General features: G+C 40.2%; 1 protein-coding gene across 1 annotated transcript; it reads left to right on the top strand.

The window, feature by feature from the left end:
* The first annotated feature begins 101 nt into the window (after positions 1-101).
* Positions 102-20,231, top strand: uqcc1 (ubiquinol-cytochrome c reductase complex assembly factor 1). Its single transcript, XM_071494386.1, has 9 exons — positions 102-311; positions 2,165-2,272; positions 3,558-3,665; positions 6,618-6,690; positions 8,045-8,102; positions 8,870-8,978; positions 15,370-15,447; positions 15,905-16,018; positions 19,170-20,231. The coding sequence occupies exons 1-9, from the start codon at positions 237-239 to the stop codon at positions 19,302-19,304; spliced, it is 858 nt and encodes a 285-aa protein (XP_071350487.1). The 5' UTR covers positions 102-236; the 3' UTR covers positions 19,305-20,231.
* Positions 20,232-20,469: the final 238 nt, after the last annotated feature.

Below are 20,469 nucleotides of genomic sequence, written 5' to 3'. Positions count from 1 at the left end.
ATGAAATAAATTAAATATAATTTAAATACACAGAATTAATAACCACTTTCTTCAAAGCGGACCGTTTCTTCGCCGAGGCCTGTTTTCTGACCGGACAGCACTGCGCGCCGGACAGATTCCGTTGACATTGCACAGGGGGAGGAGGTGGAGGAGGACTGTTGTTACCAAACCGTAAGGTTTTATTGAAGGGAGCCGCAGTTTGGTGGCAGCCTGTGGGTTTCAGACATTTAGGAGCCATGTATCGGCGGCCGCTGCAGTCTGCCGTCAGAAGCCTTATTAACGGGACAGCGTCCAGAGCCGCCTACCGAAAGGTAATAACGTTACAGCTAACGTTAGCTTAGCTGCTAATAGGATTTAAGCTAAGTAAACTAACAACACAATACGAACGGTAAGAAGAGCTACCGGCGGGTGAGGCACCGGAGCTGATAAGTGAAGGCAAAGAGTGAAATGAAAGACAGAAAAAGTAAAATTTTTGGTACAAGTGTATCCTTGAGTTTGGGATATCATCAAACTAAAACTGGTAGTTTAATAAGATTAGCTACCTGTGTGGGTAATCATCTGGTTTGTGCAGGTGAACTTGACCGTTAACTGGCGTTAATCCAACGGCAACGGCCGCAGAAAGAGTCCAGGCTTTGCTGGAAATATGAAATCACTGACCAAATGTTACCCAAACACATACAAACATCTGGAGTGAGGACAGAAAATAAGAAATGTACACTCACAGACTTAAACGAAGTTGAAATTAGTCCTGCAGAAAATTAATCTGCAACTATTTTTTAATTGATTGATAATTTCAGTAGTTTTTCAAGAAAAATATCAAATATTCTCAGGTTGCAGCCTCTTAAATGTGAGTGTGCTGCATTTTAAAAAAAAAAAAACAAAAAACAATTCACAGAGTAAATGATTACTCATTTGATTGAGAAACTAATCTGAAGATTAATTGATATTGAAAGTAGTCCGAATAGTTGCAGTCCGAGTTGACCTATATACATCAACACCTGCTGTATTTCAGTCTAACCTGTTGTATTGGGTAAAAGTACTTTCAGGAAGAATAATAAAGTAAATTTGGTGCAGCAAACCCTTAAGGAGGAGGCACAAAATCATGATGAAAAATCATGATGCTTATTCTGTTCGAATAAAGCAGAAAAGATCAGTTGATTAATCAATTACTTGAAAACCTTTTGGCGGTAGAGTGTGTCATGTCTGACCAACTGTCCAAAACCCAAACGTGAAAAAAAAATCAGAACATTTCTCACACTGGAGAAGCTGTAAGTGGAGAATTATATGAATTTTTGCTTAAGAAATAACTCAAACAATCAACACATAATTTAAATATTTGTCTGACCGTTCAATCACTATATGGCAGATTAATCACTATTGAAAAGCAGACTCTGGGTTTTTCTTAATGTAACAGTGGAACTAATGAAACTTCTCAATTATTGGGCCTTTTTTAGAGAGAGATTAGTTTTTATAGTTTATCTAAAAACTTTTTCAGATAAACTTAAAATCTAAACCTTTGCACTGTGAATTGTTGACAAAAAAAGTAATTTATTCTCTGGATTCACAGTCACTATGAAACTGCTGTCAGGCACAACCATCATCATATATCATATACAATATCAGCCAACGCTGCAAATCTGGCTGCAGCGTGGCTGTTGATTAGGATGTGGCTGTTCTCTTTTAACACTGCAGCAGTTATCATCATAGAAACGTACTATACCAGTGTGTGGCTACCAGCATCTTTCCACTAACACCACCACTGTTTTATTTTGAAAACAGAGCAGACAATATTGCTAGACCTTATGATCCCAGAGCCATCTACTCTGGCTCTTGAGTTTGAGGTGTGCCATCATATCCTTGAGTGAGCATTTATGATTGCAGCATTATAAGATAATTTGAGCATTATGGTGGTCCATCTTTTTCCATTTGAGGAGAAGCACAACTGAAGCTTGGTTACTTATTGGCAATATTTAGTTCCCCCGAGGAGTAGCCCCCGGTTTTGTGCCGGGACAAAAGATCAAATCTACAAATGTATGCTCATATTAGCTTTGTAATTTCCCTGTCTGTAGCTTTTTGTTTTATATTGTACATGTCAAGCTGTGAGAGCTTAATCTCTTTTTCTCCTCTTCTATTTCTTTGTGTCCTTCTCTCCATCCCCACCCAGTCATCAGATCAGGAAGCCTGCTTTGCTAGAGCTTTAGTAGCTTGCCAGCTGGCCAGAGTCTCTTCTCCCCATTCAACACCATGTCGGACTCTGCACATCACCACACAGGTAACATGATGTGCACACTTACACACACAGAGAAGTATTTAAAACCTATGTGCAGGGTTTGATTGAGTAGCTAAAAAGATGTATATATTTCAGTCTGAGAAAATAACTCACCAGGATCATCAACCTACACACAAAACCTGCATTACTAACTGTGAGTGAGTGGGAGTTTACCAGACAGGAAAAGTCTAATGAAACATGCTCTAGCCGAAAAAGTAGGATTTAGTGTTTGTTGGTGTCGATCCATACTGAGTCCTGATGTTGTATTTGCCCAACATCTTATACAGTTGTGACATAGGACTAAAGATGTATGGATTCACAACAGCAGATGTTCTTTATGAATGCAGAGGATACAAGTGTAACATAAGCTGTGTCTTAAATCGCATATGTCGATTATTGCACTTGCTATTTTGAGTGCATAAGAGCGGTCATATTGTCAAGTATGTAAGGATGCAGTGCACTTTAAGTCCCTAGATGGTATAGTAGGGTTGTGCTGATCAACGATGATCTCTGTGAACAACGATCACAGACCTTTGCCAATGTCAAGACAATATTTAGCTTGTTTTCCCATTAATGTATTAACTTATTATTATCATTCTTATTTGTAGTATTAAATTAATATTAAGTTTCATTCATAGTTTCATGTATATAACCGCATATTACCACTACAGTGCTGCCTGACTGCACTGCATATTGAACACAGACATGTGCAAAGCAGTAGGCTAGTAAGCTGGGTTTTTTTGTTCAGCAGAAAACAAGTGTTGGCAAAGATTCAGCTATTGATTGCAGGGATTTTAAAGCAGAAGCAGTGATGAAGGGTCGCTTGGGTCATTGCGGCTGTAATGAAACTGCTAAGACAACACGCAGCTAAGAGTAGGTCACTATATTAATATACTCAACAGCTGCACTCACCCCATAAAGGTCATGTTCCCCAGGTGTGTGTCATCATACTGTAGGTTGTGTGTGTGTTTCGGACAAAGTGTATGTGCTGTTGATTTAATGAGGGTTATACAATGTATATATGTATATATATACACACAGGGAACATAAAGGGTTGTTTTTACCCCCACCTTTCTGTCCTCCCCTGCTTTTCATCACTCTTTTCTTTCTCTCTCGTCATCAAAGACGCCGTCTCTCATCTTTCAGTCCTTGCCCCTCATCTTTTTTCTCCTTCCCTCTTCCTTTCTTCTATCTCCATTTCTTTTTTTTCTTTTTTTTTTACACTCTTCTGTCACTCCCTTTTTCATCCCTCCACTCACTGTTCTCTGTTCTGTTTCTTGTGCGGCAGCTCTGTAATGTGAAGGAGACGCCTCAGCAAACAGAGGAAGAGGTTGGGCCCTTCACAAAGCTGATTGAGGCCATGGGCTTCACAGGACCACTCAAATACAACAAATGGGTAAGTGACAGAGGGAGAAGGGGGAAGACACGGTCAGGTTGTAAATTTTGAGGTTGTAAAATTAAGTGATTGTGGGGAAAAAAGGAAAAAAGTTGGCTAAGTAAGACAGGTATTTCCTTTAATATGTACTATATGTATCTAATAATAATATTAGTAATAATAATGATGCATTTAATTATAGCTGCCTTTGAAGGCACCCAAGGACACCTTACATCACACAGTCAAAGAAATAAAATAGCAACAGACAGTAATCCAACAAGGCATAAAATACAAAAAAATTAGAATAAATGTAATTGTATAAAATAAATATGCCCTGAACACTAACACTGGAGTCAAACAGAAAAGGCAAGTTTGAAGAGGTGTGTGTTGAGGCGGGAATTGGGAAGACTGTCAGTACTATGAATGTGTTGTGGGAGTGAGTTCCAGAGTCGAGGGGCAACATGGCTGAAGGCCCCGTGTTAGTCAGAAGGGATGGAGGTTCAGTGAGATTAATGGAAGAGGAAGATCTAAGAGCACAGGCAGGTGTGGAGTAGGTCAGAGAGATACGGATGTGCAGTTTGTGAAGTGACCTGAAAGAGAGAAGCAAAATCCTGAAATCACTATGGTGTTTAACAGAGAGACAGTGCAGCTGCACGAGAACAGGAGTGACATGTTCTATTGAAGGGGTTCAGGTAGAATACAAGCTGCTGCTTTAGGATGCAGCTGAAGTTTATCAAGGAGACCAGAGAGGACAGAGTTAGGGTAAACAATGTGAGATGTGACTGGAGAGTGTACAAGAATAGCAGTGCTGTGGGTTATAAGTGACAGATGTCTCTGTGTCTTTCTACCTACATCAGAAACTCAAGCACCCCAAACTGACCAATCATAGTTCCTCTTATCTCTGAGCAGTATCACTGTAGCTGCTGCAGCTTGTTACATTTTTGAACACTTCAGCTACAGCATAACTTCAGAGCCTGTGGACGTAGCTGCTGTATGTGCTGCTGTAGTTGAGGCATGGTGGGACTTCACCAGTTCCTAACACAGTTACTCCACAGAGGAACAGAGAGAGGAGGACCTCATGTAGGCCAAAAATTACACTTAAGATTATTGACAAGTTGTCACAATTCAACAGTTGCAACTTTTGTAGGATTATCTACACATTAGCATCACAACATCATGGCCAGTCCTGCTCGTGATTAATGACAGCAACCACAAGTAGTGGTGGTAGTAGTAGTAAGGTAGTTACGATAGTCTTACGATACTGAGCTTTATTGATACCTACAATAGAGCTAAGTAGGAAACATAGTGACTGCAGTGTGAAAATACTTTAATACAATAACAGCTGAACCTTTACCCTTATTTAACCTGTTGGTTGAGTGCAAACAGCAAACATGTCCCCAACACCCTGGAGGGAACATCACAGGGCGGAAGGCTTTGATATAACAAGCAGGGAAGAAACAGAGAGACATACAAACAGCAATAAAGGTGAGAGAGATGGACGTTAAGCACAGTAATCACTGTTTTGTAACTGTCATTTATAGAAAACTTAGTTATTTACATTCGAAGTACGAACAACAGACAGAGCTAGTTTAGTTTATCAGTCTGGTTAATAAGACATATTTGCTCATTGACTGTTTTCAAGCTCAGTAAATACAACTACTGCTGTATGTGAAGGACAATTATATGACTCCAGTTCATGTGTGTGGTGGTCAGAGGACAACAGAAGAGCTCTGACCTCCCAGCAGGGAGCTTAAATTATGGGCTGTCAGCCAGGAATCTTCCTCACAGCATGTAAACACACACACACACACACACACACACACACACACACACACACAGACTCAAACGCCACCTAATAAGTCTTCTCTGCTTTTAGAAGTACATATACACAGATACAGGGTGGTTGCTGTTTCTACTCAGGGCCCTTTTTTTAATAATGGTACTTAAAATTGTTGAGCCCATTTGTGGCACTGCAGGGAAAGGTAGTGAAGACAAAGTGTGAACTCCTGTAAAATCCTCTTGAGTCCTCCAATATTTAGAGAAAGGATCTTGGATATGTACATTGATTTCTGATATTCACAAATCAGCAATAACAAAAAAGACAAACATGAATGGCTGTGATACAATGTTCAGAAGACCCGTTGAATTAAATCATAAATATGCTGTGTTTTTTTTCTTTTCATCCATTGCATCACACTGTTGCAGTGACTGTTTTCCAAGAATACCCACATCATCACAGTATAAACATTTACAGGCATGGCAAGGGTTGGTTATGTGGGAGGTTTTGGCTAAACAGTTAGTGGAGGCGTATGTGCAGGGGAATGTGTGTTGTTGTCATGTTGCAAAATGTTGGTGCCACACAGCAGGTATCCAAAGTTTGGCAAGAGCAATTACACATATATGACCTCACATCCTGTTTCTGCTCCAAGGTTTGTGTCGCCATCTGTATTTTTGTTTTCTCCATGTAATTGCTGAAGTTAAATTTGTGTAATGGCAGTGATAGATGCATGGAATCAAAGATTACATCCTCAAATCCTGGAAAACATCTATGTCTTTGCCTCATGTAAAGCTCTTTGAATTGTTTGAATAGTAATGAAATGGTATAAAATGTTATATCATGATTATAATGACCAAAATTATCATGGTAATTATTATTATTATTATTATTTTCCGATCTGTAACATCTTTCAGAGCACACAGACACCTGCCTAGTACGTAAACTGGAAACACTGTGGCTACATTAGGCTCGGGGATGAAAGAATGAGCTGCAGCTCTGAAATAAGTTTCAAAAACACACAATCACTGACCAGAGTTTCTCACAAAGAGGCTCAGCGGCTAGCAGCTTGCTCTTTCTCTCCTGTTTCTGTGTCTCTGCTCTGTGTGCATGTGATGACATTGCTCCAAACAGAAAGCTAAACTCAAGTGCAGTGTAATTATTTTACTGATTTTTCTTTTTCCCTTTTGTCTTCACAGAAAATCAAGATTGCTGCCTTGCGCATGTACACATGCTGCGTAGAGAGAATCAATTATGACGATTTCTTTGAGAGTAAGTGCGGCACTTAATGTCACCATCCTCCCAGCTCTGGGAAAGATACACCACACTCTTGCTGCTGAAAACGTGCAGTTCAAACAAGACCTACAATTAAGTTTCCTCTGTACTCCAGCAATTTGCATTGTCACAGTATAGTAGATTCAGGAGACACATTTAATAAGCAATGGTCCAAGCTGATCTTATCGTTAATTGTAGAGTATGAGTCAGGCTCCAGTAACACTGGATCCTACATTTCCCACTGTGCAACTCAAGAGCATGTTTAATTAGACTTCCCTTGTCCGGTAAACGCCCTTATTTTTCAAACTGAGGCTCCCTCCAGGACCACATTAGAAATTATAAAACATACCTTTCAAAATAAGAAGCATGTTAATGGCAAATATGTTTTTGAAGGCAGTAGCGAAGGTTTCTGTATAATATTGTGCACACACACTGAGAAAAGCTTGAAAATCACACACACAGACTCCAGTATTAGTCCAGATCCAAACAGTGACCATTAAGCCGTTGGTATTTGTCCCTGTCCAAATTGAGTTAATGAGCGTTCAGGGACACTGTCACCAGCTGCCTGACACTTTTATTTTACACTTTACTACCTGGCACATGGAGACAAACACACTAATATTACTCACACACACTTGGAGCCTGCTGCATTATCACACTGCATCTTAAATTTGGTGAAATGAGTGTGATCCTGTTGCACAGGCTGATTTACACAGCGCTGTGGCTTCATATCGGGGCTCAGCATCCTGGATATCTTGTGTTCAGAGGAAGTGTAGGTGCAACTAATAGTTATTTTCATTACTGATTAATCTGTCAATTATTCTTTCAATTAATTTATTAATTATTTGTGGTTCTTTAGATTTCTCATTTTATTTGCCCAAAAACATTTAGTTTACCATCATGTATGAAAAGGACCAGGAACATGTAAGAAGCTGGAACCAGAGAGTGTCTGAATGATTGACTAATTGATTTATTGACTAATCATTTTAGCCCGTTTCACGATTTCTAGTGTGATGAGAGATTTTACAGGTATTACAAAAACATAATGATGACTGCAGAGAAACTGAAAATTTACAACATGAAACTAAAGAATGTAACTGAAATTAGAAATAATTGTTTTTTTTAATGGAAAGCAGTTGATACAAAGGTTAAATCTTTATGTGAAGTGCTTTTATAAGGCACAATGTTGTTTAGCTGCAACTAATCATCAACTAATGATGAAAGTAGCTGCAGTTAATTGACTGATAGTTGCTGCTGTACAGTGTCTGTAGGAAAAGATGGGAACACAAGTTTACATGTGAGTGCTGTCTTTGTTTTCTGTCATAACACTTGTGAATGTTTTGTGTTTCAGAATGCTCCCTCCCTGACACACTCAACTCCTGGTTCTTGGTAGCACAGCTGCATGTATGGTGAGTGTTGTCTCACCATTGTCTCATCATCATGGTGCATGACTGCAGTGTGTTATCTCTCAGTCTGTGGACACGAGTCGAGAACAATCCACAATATAAATTTGATGCTTCCACTGCACAGAGCAGGTGATGTTTTTAGAGTTTGGAGCAGTTTATTGCATAAAATCGCATTTTAATAAGGGAACTTTGATTTCCTAGATGTTACTGTAAGTCCTTAAAGCAGGGAACACACATTTCAGCGCCCATGTTACTGATTAGAGCGGCATCTCGTGATCTAGAGAATCACCTTGTCGCCTATTTTTCACACGACCTCGTGTCTCACAGTAAACATAGCCAGAGAAAAGAACTGTTGATGTCATAGTGACATCACAAAATCGGAATCTAAATATGACACAGACATGAAAAAATATTTTTTTAGCTATTTTAGCAGCTGCATGTGGAGACAGTGGCATTTTAGAGACATTTACTATCAAAAATAAATCAGAAATTAATTTAAAATGGACATTCAAGTAGCCTGCAAACTCTATGTAGACAGATAGGGCTGGCAGTAGCAGCGACACAGAGGACCTCCACATGTAACACAGGCAGTGTGTTCCTGATGTAACACTTCAAGTACAGATTGATTCCAGGTACTAATGTAACATGCAGAGGCTAACATCTGGTATGGCTGATTTTTGGCTGATTAATGAGCTTGATTAGGAGGAAATGCATTTTCTTGTGATCACGATAACAATAAATAGTAGAAACTTGATTCCCTCCTCTGTCAGGATGTGTTTGGTGCGGATGCGTCAAGAGGGCAGAACAGGAAAGTACATGTGCCATTACATTGTCCACTCCATGTGGGAGGATGTGGAGCAGAGGAGCAAAATCATGGGGGTAAGTTCTGTGTGTGTGTGTGTGTCGTGTGTCGGTTGTGTTTGTGTGTTAAGATGTGTCTGTCTTTGTGGAGATTCCAACACAGCTTCACAGTCATCATCAGGTCGATTCTATATCGATTCAGTTCGAGATATTTCAGTTACAACACAAATATTTATTGGAAAATGACTTTATCGATTGATTATGAAAATAGTTGCTGATCATTTATTCTTCTGCTCATCAGTTAAACTTGATTAATCAACATAATTGTTTCAGTTCTAGAACAAACCATAACCACTAAAACTAATCAGACCTTCTGAATTAGAAATGGTGAAAATAACCATTCACACATAACTTGTTTTGTTATGTTAGTGCAGACCTCTTGTTTGTCAGTATTATATCACATATTTCATTAGTCAGTACATACTGTCTAATTACAGGAGAAACATAATGTTTTATCCTTTGTTAGTTGCCACAGCAGCTCAGGTTTCTCTGAAATAGCAGTGTGTTGCTAAAAAAACACAAATCTGAAACAACCAGCTTCCAAACTGGTTCTGTGCCTGAAAACTACTAAATGTCATTCTCTTGAATAAATATTCATTATTTCAAAAACATTTCCGCTTCGGGCTGATGCAACAGGGCATTAAGTTTTATCCGTGCCATTGCATGCTACATAGGATGCAGGTTCTGTTTATTTAAAGTTTTACATCAGCATAATTGTGCCAGCAGTTCTCAAGCAGAAAGTGTAGCCAAATCCCCGGAGTGTGGGTCTGGCTGCGGTCACCGTGTCCACAGAGTTGCTCCTTTATTCTTTGTCAGTGGAGCAGCTCCAGGAAGTGTCGCTCATTGACATCACAGACTTAAATCTTGGCTTTGCTCATGCGTAGCTTTCAGAGTTTCTCATACTCAGATTAAACTGGAATTAACTCTCAAAGTTCATAGAGTGAAAACATACTGTACTTATTTATGTGTTTGTGTCTGACCTTTTAAAATTTGATAGACTTGGATTAACAAAAATAAAAGTTAAAAAAAAATGTATGCTGAAATTTCTATCTGGCAATATACAGTAAATGCCAATACCAGTATATCTGTGGTCGTTTATATTGACGTGCTTCTCCAAGGAGACTCTAGCAAAACCTTTAACCTTTTTCATACTCCACTGGTCATTGTAACATGTTACAAAACAACAACAGTATCCAACAGTGTCCGAAATTGCCTCACTAAGACCCACTAACATCAGGCTTTTGTCGGCAATGGAAAAGGTTACAATCTGTGTTCACTCCTAGGTCATGACTCTGCAGTAGATGTGGGTATTTATTGGTTCTGGCTCCTATCGGCCGTGATGTAAATACAACATCATGCGTCTTTCAGAGCAAACAGTGTTGTTTCTGTTACATCAGAGACACCACAGCTACACTGTGCTTAGGGATGAAAGGGTGAGCTGCAGTCCTGAAATAAGTTTCGAAAACACAATCACCAATCAAAGCATCTCATACTGATGCTCTGACACTTACAGGAGCTCCAACCTGAGGATGAGACGTGACTGATCTATTTCATGAGTCTGCATGGCGGCTAGCAAATTCAGTAAAGTGTAATGTGATTCCCAGTGTGGCTGGTGTATTTGTGTTATGTCAGATCACAAATGATGTGTTACATTTATGTCAAAAAAACATTGAAATAATAAAACAACAATAAACGAGAAATCCCAAATATTCTTTATCACTCAGATCCGGTTGCTGCAGTCAGATTGATTCGAGGTTTATTGGTTGTCAGAAAAATGAAGAGTTGATTTGCTGTACACATTAATATCGTGAATGAATTTTCATCTTTAGACTTGGGTCATTTCAAGTCAGGAGGTTCAAGTGAGGTCACGAGTCACTGGTGTAAAGTCAGAGTCCAGCTTTGAGTGTTTGATTCCTCTAGTCCACACCTCATCAAATCAATTCAACCAAGTCACTTGCATTTACTTGTAAAATCCGAATGGTGGCAGGTAAACACCAGAGGCGTCAGCTGTATACAGTTCCTGACCAAAGTCTTGTCGCTTGGGTACAAGTTGACCTTAAGTGCCCCTCAAATATATGTCTAATCAATTTTTTTTTACAAGAAATGGCTAATTTCAATCCCAACAGCTTTTGAAATAATGTTTTGGTGCCAAACGAAACTGCTGAAAAGCATTCTAACGTTCACAGCTTGGTAAAGCCCCTGAGTCAGTTTTTGCAAAGACAAAAATCTTGTCGCCTTGTCATATGATGCACCCAATCCTAGATTACAGCCTCACCTGTGATCAATAATTGATCAGTCAATTAGTGGGTGTGTGTATAAAAAGAACCCCAGCACACCAGACCTTCACATCAACTGCAACTTGACCTCTGAAAACATGCCTAAGATTCATCCTGAGACCAAAGCGTTGATTATCAAGAGGCTGAAGACCAGATCCACTGCTGAGGTGGCTGACACCTTCAATGTGTCTCAGCATCAAGTACAAAGAATAAGAAAAAGATTTGAAGAGACTGGAGATGTTTTTGACAAGCCCAGGTCCGGCAGACCCCGCAAGACAACTGCTCGGGAGGACCATTTGTTGGCTCGAAAATCCAAGGCCAGCCCCTTTTCCACTGCAGCAGAGCTCCACCAGGCCTGGTCACCTCAAGTCCCCGTGTCATCCAGAACAGTTTGTAGAATTCTGTCTCGAAATGGCCTCCATGGTCGAATCAGTGCCCAGAAACCAGCGCTAAACAAAGGGCAATTAAAAAAATGTGTGGCATTTGCCAAGGCCCACAGCCTGCTAAAAGGATGGACGCTGGAAAAGTGGCAGAAGGTGGATTTCTCAGATGAATCTTCAGTTGAATTACATCACAGCCGCCGCAAATATTGCAGGAGACTTACTGGAGCCCGCATGGATCCGAGATTCACCAAGACAACAGTTAAGCTTGGTGGAGGAAAAATCATGGTCTGGGGTTACATCCAGTATGGGGGTGTGTGAGAGATTTGCAGGGTGGAAGGCAATATCAATAGCCTAAAATATCAAGAAGTATTAGCTACCTCTTACATTCCCAACCATAAAAGGGGTCAAATTTTGCAGCAGGATGGTGCTCCATCGCATACTTCCATCTCTACATCAAAGTTCCTCAAGGCGAAGAAGATCAAGGTGCTCCAGGACTGGCCAGCGCAGTCACCAGACATGAACATCATTGAGCATGTCTAGGGTAGAATGAAAGAGGAAGCATGGAAGACAAAACCAAAGAATCTTGATGAACTCTGGACAGCATGTAAGACTGCTTTTGCAGTCCTACAAGCTCATGGAAGTCATACAAGATATTAAATATGGATCTCACAGCACCACTACTTAATTCACTGATGTTATGCAACATATTTTTGTATTTGAAGTAAATTATTTGTTCAATTTTCACATTACTCTCTGTAGGCGACAAAACTTTTGTCTTGCCAAAATCTGACCTTTCTGTGTTCATTAAATGATCAATCTTTCTTCAGTGAAGCAAATTTATTTTAGTATATTAAACATAATTTGGGAGGGTTTTAGCTTTCATATGAGCCATTTCTAAAACCAATGGATTAATTAAAAGTCAGGTTATAAGCTGTTGTTTTTACAAAATGGATAAGTGACAAGACTTTTGTCAGGGACTGTATTATCTGTGATGTCAATGGAGCCTGATGGTTGAATCTGGAGCCACAGTTCATCAGGCTTCAAACCATGAGGTCTTTAGTTTTAGCTCATTTAGCTCGTTGTGTGACAGAAACAGGTCAGGGATGAGAAATTACAGTGCAGTTTGTGAGGTCACTTTTGATGTGTGTGTGCATGCACTGGGCGGAGCACAGAGCGGGGAAATGTGTGTGCATGTGTGTTGGGGGGTGTTGCATGTTTTCACAGCTGCATCTGTGAACTTTAGTCAGAATGTGTACGTACACTTGCGTACATATATCCTCCCGTTCTGGCACGAGCGCACACACGTGCCTTAGAATTTAAATCAGTTTGACCTCAACACAAACCTGACATTTAATCTGCACTATTTAACTTCACTCACTGTAATTCTTTCTCATATTGAGTCTTCTGCCCTGTGAGGCAACAGTCAGCGTGATGGACACGAAGTACGGGCAGCACCACCAGTCAATTAATCGATCAATAGAAAATTAACAAACAACTAATTTGATAATCAAAAAGAACTTCTTTTTTTTTAAGCAAAAATACCAAACGTGCCTCTTTCCCTGGTATTATATTAAAGTAAATATCACCAGATTTCAGACTGTTCAACTTTTGGCTCTACGAAACATTTTTCACAGTTCTCTGATATTTTATGGCCCAAAATTTTAATCAGTTAATCGAGACAATAACGGTTGAATTGATAGACAATGAAAATAATCACTGAAGGTAGAATTTAACCTCAACCTCAACAACTCCTCCTGTGAACCAACTGGTTCATTAAACTTCTGTCAGGAGACTGAACATGGAAAGAAATAAGTTGCACACATAAGTATAAAAAATACAGCCACACAAACATCGATGAACAGTCAACATGTGGGTCACCTGTTTGAGCTTGAGTCCCTCAGCAGGTGCCATGAAGAGTCTGCACATTGTTTTTGTTTTTTTAAATATTATATTACATATAGATATTGTATCCTAAAATGATCACAGTCTGCAACAGGTGAGTGACCTGAACACCACTGGCTACAGCCCAAAGCAGCCATATATCCATCCACAGAAAACAGTGAATTAATCATTGATCACAGTTGTCGACAACATGGATGGTAAAACCTTGTCAGACAGAACTCCAAAGAGAAATTACGAAATAAATGTAGTGAAAAATGAAAAATCTGAGAAATAGCTGAAAGAATACAAACAAAACACAGAAAAGAAATAAAATTGTGTGTGCGTGTGTGCGTGCGCGTCACACTGAAGAACCAGGCACAGCTTCCTAATCGAGCTCTACATCAGCAGCACATGTATTTTTACAACCAGGACCAGTGATTGGAGTTGCTCTCAGGTTTCATGCTAATTGTGGCAAGGAGCAGTAAAAACATTGGTCATTTTCTCCATGTTCATAATTACTGCTGCAACCAGCTGCAACCAACCAAACCCCACAATGACTGAGCTGTCCCTGATTTCACTGCGTGCTTAATGAACTCCCTGCTGCAGCCCAGCTTCATCCTCAGGAGAGATGGCTGCAGGACACGGTGCTGCTTTATTGTGGGGAAAAAATAAGTTTACATGGAGGACTTTTACATTAACCACTGCAAGCCCACCTTTCTTTAGCAGCATATAGAAACTAATTGGAGATGGATTTACAGGATATTTTACACAGATATTCATGGTCCCCAGCTCCTGAATCATGAATCCTGACCACTTTGATAATGATCCCCTGACTTTTAATCTTGTACCACCATGATGTTAACAATTGGGCTTTTGAGAATAATGTCTGGGCAGCTACAGAAGGGATTACTATGAAATTAGAGACAGGCCCAAGTACATCTCTGATCTACTTGTACACTATGAAGCATCCAGACCCCTCAGGTGATTTGGGTCAGGTTTACTCAGTTGTTCCCAGAATCAGAACTAAGCAGGGTGAAGCAGCTTGTAGCTTCTCTACTCCTCACCTGTGGAACAAGCCTCCTGAACACCTGAGATCTCAAACTGTCAGCTCATTTAAATCATGGCATAAAACTTTATTATTTACTCCAGCTTACCAATAAATCACATATGTAACATCTTTTTAATGTTGTGTCATGTTGCGTTTTCTTGTTTTTATGCCAATTAAAAACTCGGGGCATAGCGTCTTTGAGTTGTCTGTCCGTCCGTCTGTGCCATTCTCATGGACAGGATATCTCAGTAACGCCTTGACAGAACTTCCGAAAAATTTGGCACAAAGGTTCACTTGGACTCAGGGATGAACTGATTAGATGTTGTAGGTCAAAGGTCCTGTGACCTAGCAAAACACTTTTTAGCCACCACTCATATCTTATTTTATATGACTCTGGATAAACAGGGATGTAATGTAAAACTAGTTGCAGAGGCATACAACCCCGAGGCGGTAATTCTAGTTAATGTCTTTTGTATGTATCTCTTGTCTTTGTATCTTCTGTAATGCCTCTTTGAATTGCCTTGTGTCTGAATGGTGCTGTATAAATAAACTGACCTTTACTTGTGTAGCTGTACACTCGTAGTCTTGTTACAGTGAAACTGTGCTAATAGAAGCAGAATATAAATGTGGGCTGATTGGCCAGCTGTATTATTACCCAAAACTAGGCAGTGATCATGAGAAAAAGCAAGATAAGAGGATGGTGTTTATTGTCATTCACTGCAGTGTTGGACTGACAGTCTCCTGAAACCTCTCAGCATCTAACCACAGTGTTTCTGTTTTCTCTCTCTCTCTCTCTCTCTCTCTCTCGCTGTGTGATGCAGATTGACGCCACCCACAGAAAGGAAGCACTGAAGGAGATGACAGAGACTTTCTACGCTGCAATATTTGGATATGATGAGGTGAGATGCTTTGTTTTACACACGCACACTGTGAAAACCAAAAAAGAAATAGGCTATATCACACACTTGAATGCTGCCCAGTGTTTATGTTCAACAGTTTTGGAATTCATTTGAGGATGTATATAGATGCTTATTTTATTTGGCAGTTGGCTTATATTTAATATTTAACACCTATAAGGGAGAGAGAGGCAGCGGAGGAGACACTGTTAAGTTAGCAAAGCACAAAACTGCATCACAGTCAGTGTCTGATGACAGGTGAGACAGACATTCTCTGCTGTCCATGATCAGCTGCACTGCAAAAGCTCAGTTTTAGGGTCAGAAATATACTTTTCTAAATGGTATCGTCAATGTCATCGTCATCAAAAACTGCAGAGTCTCTGGCTTCACAGTACAAAAGCTGTGTGTGCGCTGTAAAAATGCCGGACCAATAATGTGATGAATGTGTCTGTGTCTGTAGGGTCTCCTGTCTGATGACTGCGTGCTGGCTGCAGCTCTATGGAGAAACCTGTTCAATCGCCAGTGTGAAGACCCCAAACAGCTGGAGCTCATGGTGGAATACGTACGCAAACAGGTGTGTTTACACTCACCTCTTAATATATTTGTATTTGCGATTTATGTGTGAGAAGTGCCACTACATCTTCTGCAAATACATGTGATCTGTTAGTCTTTAGAAACTTTATTTAAACCATCATCAGATCTGAAAGCTTCATACTCAGGTTTAGTTGCACATTCAAATGATGAAATCTGGACTGGAGAAGACACCAGTGATTTAAGAGTGCAAATAGAAAGGAAAGAAAATATAAACAAACACATTTTGTCAAAGTTTTGACTGAGATCATCATTAAAACTTCTTTTGCCCTTCTTGGGCAGTGGTGGAAAGTTACTCACTGTACATAAGTACAGTGGAACTTTGCATTTCCATTTTCTGTCCCTTTATACTTTTACTCCACTATATTTATTTGACAGCTTTAGTTTCAGAGTAAAACTTTGCATTATAGGACCTTTAACATGCCTGATGAGAGCTTTCCTGTGAGAGTGTGACCAAACTATTCTTGATGGACATCTGCCTCACTCTCTTCGTTAGTTTGGAACTGTAAACATGGGAGAAATTACACCTTTGCCAGTTTATTAGTAGATACATGCAATGAGTTCCAGCTGACTTCAATCAGAGCAGAGCTCTGATTAGCTATAATGAGTGAAAACACCTGTACAGGTGTGTCGGGCCTTTTGGCTTTGACTCCTTACAAAGAAAAGCTGAGTCTAGCTGAGGTGGCGAAACAGACGTTTCCCCTCCAAACCTTCTTCTCAGATAGTTTCATTGAAGCAGCTCCACCTGCAGCAGCTACAACAGTAACATGCTGAACATGCTGAATCAGAGATTATGTTTTCATATGTATTTACTTCTGATACTTAAACTCCATGAAGCTATGAACACTTCTGTATGGACTTTAAATTGTGAACTTTTAGATGTTTTGTACTAAAATCCAACACTCTCTGTTTTACCCTGTTCTGCCCCTCCCTCCCCCACTGAGCACTTTTCCTCACCCGTTAACCTGCTCACCTCTTCCTCTCTGTATATTTTCTTTCCCTCTTTGAGACTGAAAACACTCTCCTGGTCTCAGAAACACCTGCAGTCCTCCATCTGCTGCCAGGGCCATGTGGTGCAGGACCTCCTCTTTCCCCCCACCTCGACTTTCTTTCATCCCCCCTCTCCAGCTCTCCTTTAATGACTCTGTCTCACTGTTTACGTCAGACTTCCCCTTTTTTTTTTTTGCTTCGCTGCCCTCGTTACTTTTTATATTCTTGTCTCGCTGTCAGCACGATGCATCCACTCACTCTTATTCTCATGAGCTCAGAGGCTGCATGTGGAGGGAACCTGCTACTGTGGCATCGGACAAACAAGACCTGACACACACACACACACACACACTCTTAGATGCAAGTGTGTCAAAGGTCATGGAAGCAGTGTCCAACTCAATCAGCTAACAAAGTGTCCCCCACTGCCTGTGTGTGTGCGTGCGTGCGCATGCGTGCGCACTCATGGTCCCAAAAGCTGTGTGGCAGTTTGGAGTCTTGCGTCAGAAAACAAACAAATGATACACTCCACTGGATGTGTGTGTGTGTGTCTGTGTGTGTCTGTGTGTTTATACCTGCTGGTCTCCTGACTCCCTCGATGTAACACACACATACACACTCTCATTCACATTCACTCCGGGGAAGGTAAACAAGTTTGTCAGGTTTAGTGTCACTGTGCCATCACAGTTGCTGGCGACATCGCACATATTCAAACACACAAAAACTAAACCAAAAGCACAAGAAAACTCTGGTTTAGCATCGTGGTGACACAACTACATACATTAACTCCACCCTCAGTGTTTTATTATGCAGTGACAGTAGTGGTCAGAGGCATTATGTTGTCAGGATGTCCGTCCACCCCATTGAAGGTCAAAGGTCACTGTGACCTCACAAAACATGTTTGTAGCTATAATTTAATAATTCATGCACTAATTATGACACAATTCAACACAAATGTCTAACAGGAGAAAATGATGAAGTGATGACAGTTTGATCCAAAAGGTCAAAGGGCAACTTCCCTGTGACATCATAATGTTCTGTAAAAACACTTCTGGTCATTATTCAACACTTAGGAACGAAAGTAGTTGTGACCATATTTCCTGCGACCTGATTGGTGGAGGCATAAAACTGTGAGGCAGTGATTCTAGTTTATGTCGTTAGGTTGAGTTAGTTGTAGTTTTGTGTCTGTATTTCTTGTCTGATGCTGTACATCAGCCCATGATGAATATGATTTTTAGTATGTGATGACAGGGACAGGCTTCAGTGACAATTTATTGAATTCAGATCCAATAACGATTCTACAAATCAAATCTGAATTCCTTCTAATCCTTTATTGAATCTCATCTGGTTTATCTTTCAACATTTGTGAGTAACTTAAGTCTGAAATAACTTCAACTCACAGATGTCTGATTAGTGTTTGTTGACTTAGAAGCAGAAACACTAAGATTTTAATGTTGACAACCTGACACCGAGATGAGCAGCAGAATATAAGAAATGTTTAGTAAATGAACCCGACACATTCAGTGAGCAGCTGCTGACTCCGAACAGCGAAGCTCCTGATTCACAGCCATGAAGTTCAGATTCAGATTCAGATGTGATATGAATCTCAATTCTACAGTGATGTTACAGAGTGATGAGTCTTTCCTCTCACAAACAACCTTAGTCTGAATACAGACACCAGCTGCATTCACCGGAAAACAGACAACTTTTCATTTCAGCGACTACAGAATTAATTTAACTAAAAGAGGTAAAATTATCCAGTGTTTCACAAAGAAGGTAGAAATTAGAGAAATGTGTTTCATAAAACTTTGCCTTTCTTCTTTTTTCCTTCCTTCTGATGAACCCTCAGATTTATCTTGTGACCATTTTGAGGGGCCTGACCCCTAGTTTGGGTACTGCCTGACTAAATTAGCTGATTGCATAAAGTAGTTCAAACCAGCTCCACTGTAGGCAGCTGCAGCAGGAAAATGCATCAGTGTTAATCTAATCATGTCAGACTCAGCACTTCAAGTACCAACCGATACTACCTCTGTACTTAGTTCAGTGTCGTACTTTTACTTGCAATGCAGTATTTTTACATTGTTGTACTGACATTTTACTCAAGTAAAGGCTCTGAATGCTTCCTCCACCACTGCTGCTGTGTGCAGATGCAGTACATCGATGCCCTGAACGGTGAGGACCTGCTGCTGACCGGGGAGGTGAAGTGGCGCCCTCTGGTAGAGGAGAACGCACAGAGCATCCTGAAGGTGGTCACGCCCACGTACAACGATGCTGGACTGTGAGACGAAGAGACAGACTCCTGTTTCCTGTCATCCAAAGTCTTCCCCTTATGTCCTCACCTTCTCTCACATGCTGATTTCCTTTTCCCTTCTTTCCACCCTCTCATGTTTCTGTCTCCTACCTATAAACATGTAACATTTCCCCTCCTATCTCTCTTCACTCCTCTCTCCCCTCCTCTCCTCTCCTATAAGGTGGGATTTTAAATTTAACATAAGGTCTGTAGCTTTCTCAAACGCTCCTTTATTTCTCTTTTCTCCGATTTTTCCACCAGTTGTCTGTTTTAGGAGGAACAGTATAAACAGGGTCGACAGTCAGGGATTATTTTTCACCCTCAGTTATGCACACATACCCTCGTGCTCATTCACTCGTCAATCAGCAAACCAACCGGATGAAAACCTGGAAATACCGTGCATAATACCATGCATCATCATCCTCCGTCGTCCTCCTCCTGTCGGTTTTGAGAGCCTCTGCCAATTCCTCTCTGCAAACTGAGAGAACAAGATACTCTGTATTTATATTTTTCTCACTTTTTTTTCCACAAAAGCCAGGCTGTATTTATAAAGTAGTTTGTATACCTCTGTGTTTACACTTTGCTCTGGCAGAGGTGTTAGCTGAGACTTCTGTCACTGCTCTTTCACTGTGCGTTTAAATAAAGTTTCACTCTGAAGAGGTGAAGTAAGGTGACATGAAAATCATGGTTCTAGGAAAGAAATGCAAGAAGATTCGATGCGTTAATGGACCTTCGCTCTTCATCAGAGATCTGTAGTTAAACAACTCTGCTCCTGAACATCAGCTCTCTGTTTCTCTGTTTGTCTGACTCCCATGATGCTCTCTGGCCGAAAGAAGTTGAGCCCTCAAAGACTCAGACGTCATCACTGTATTTTTTTGTTTTTAAAAAATTAATAAAATGTTATCTGGATGTATAAAAATGCTGAGTCTTGTTTTGTTCATGTTCTACTCTTTGTGACCAGACTTCCACTGTACTAGTGAAATACAAACTCAGGGTTTCAACACATCACAACTGGCCAGTTTTCCAGTCATAGAAAAAAGATGGAATATGAGACAAAAAAATAAGATGTCCTGGAAATTATTGTGTCATTCTGATGGCTTTAAATTTTGAATACCAAATACTGCTCACATGTTTACGAAATCTGTCAGATTAACAAA

This window comes from Trachinotus anak, unplaced genomic scaffold, assembly GCF_046630095.1.
Source record: "Trachinotus anak isolate AG129_WGS33_773 ecotype Australia unplaced genomic scaffold, CSIRO_AGI_Tana_v1 ptg000013l, whole genome shotgun sequence".
Taxonomy (NCBI): Eukaryota; Metazoa; Chordata; class Actinopteri; order Carangiformes; family Carangidae; genus Trachinotus; species Trachinotus anak.
Note: the sequence above shows the minus strand (reverse complement) of the source record. Positions and strands in the feature narration are given on the sequence as shown.

Bases quoted from the DNA above. Each gene is read 5' to 3' on its own strand.
- uqcc1 (XM_071494386.1), top strand. From the start codon at position 237: ATGTATCGGCGGCCGCTGCAGTCTGCCGTCAGAAGCCTTATTAACGGG. The intron at 6,691-8,044 runs GTAAGTGCGGCA...TTTGTGTTTCAG, and splicing joins TTATGACGATTTCTTTGAGA to AATGCTCCCTCCCTGACACA. The intron at 16,019-19,169 runs GTGTGTTTACAC...TGCTGTGTGCAG, and splicing joins TGGAATACGTACGCAAACAG to ATGCAGTACATCGATGCCCT.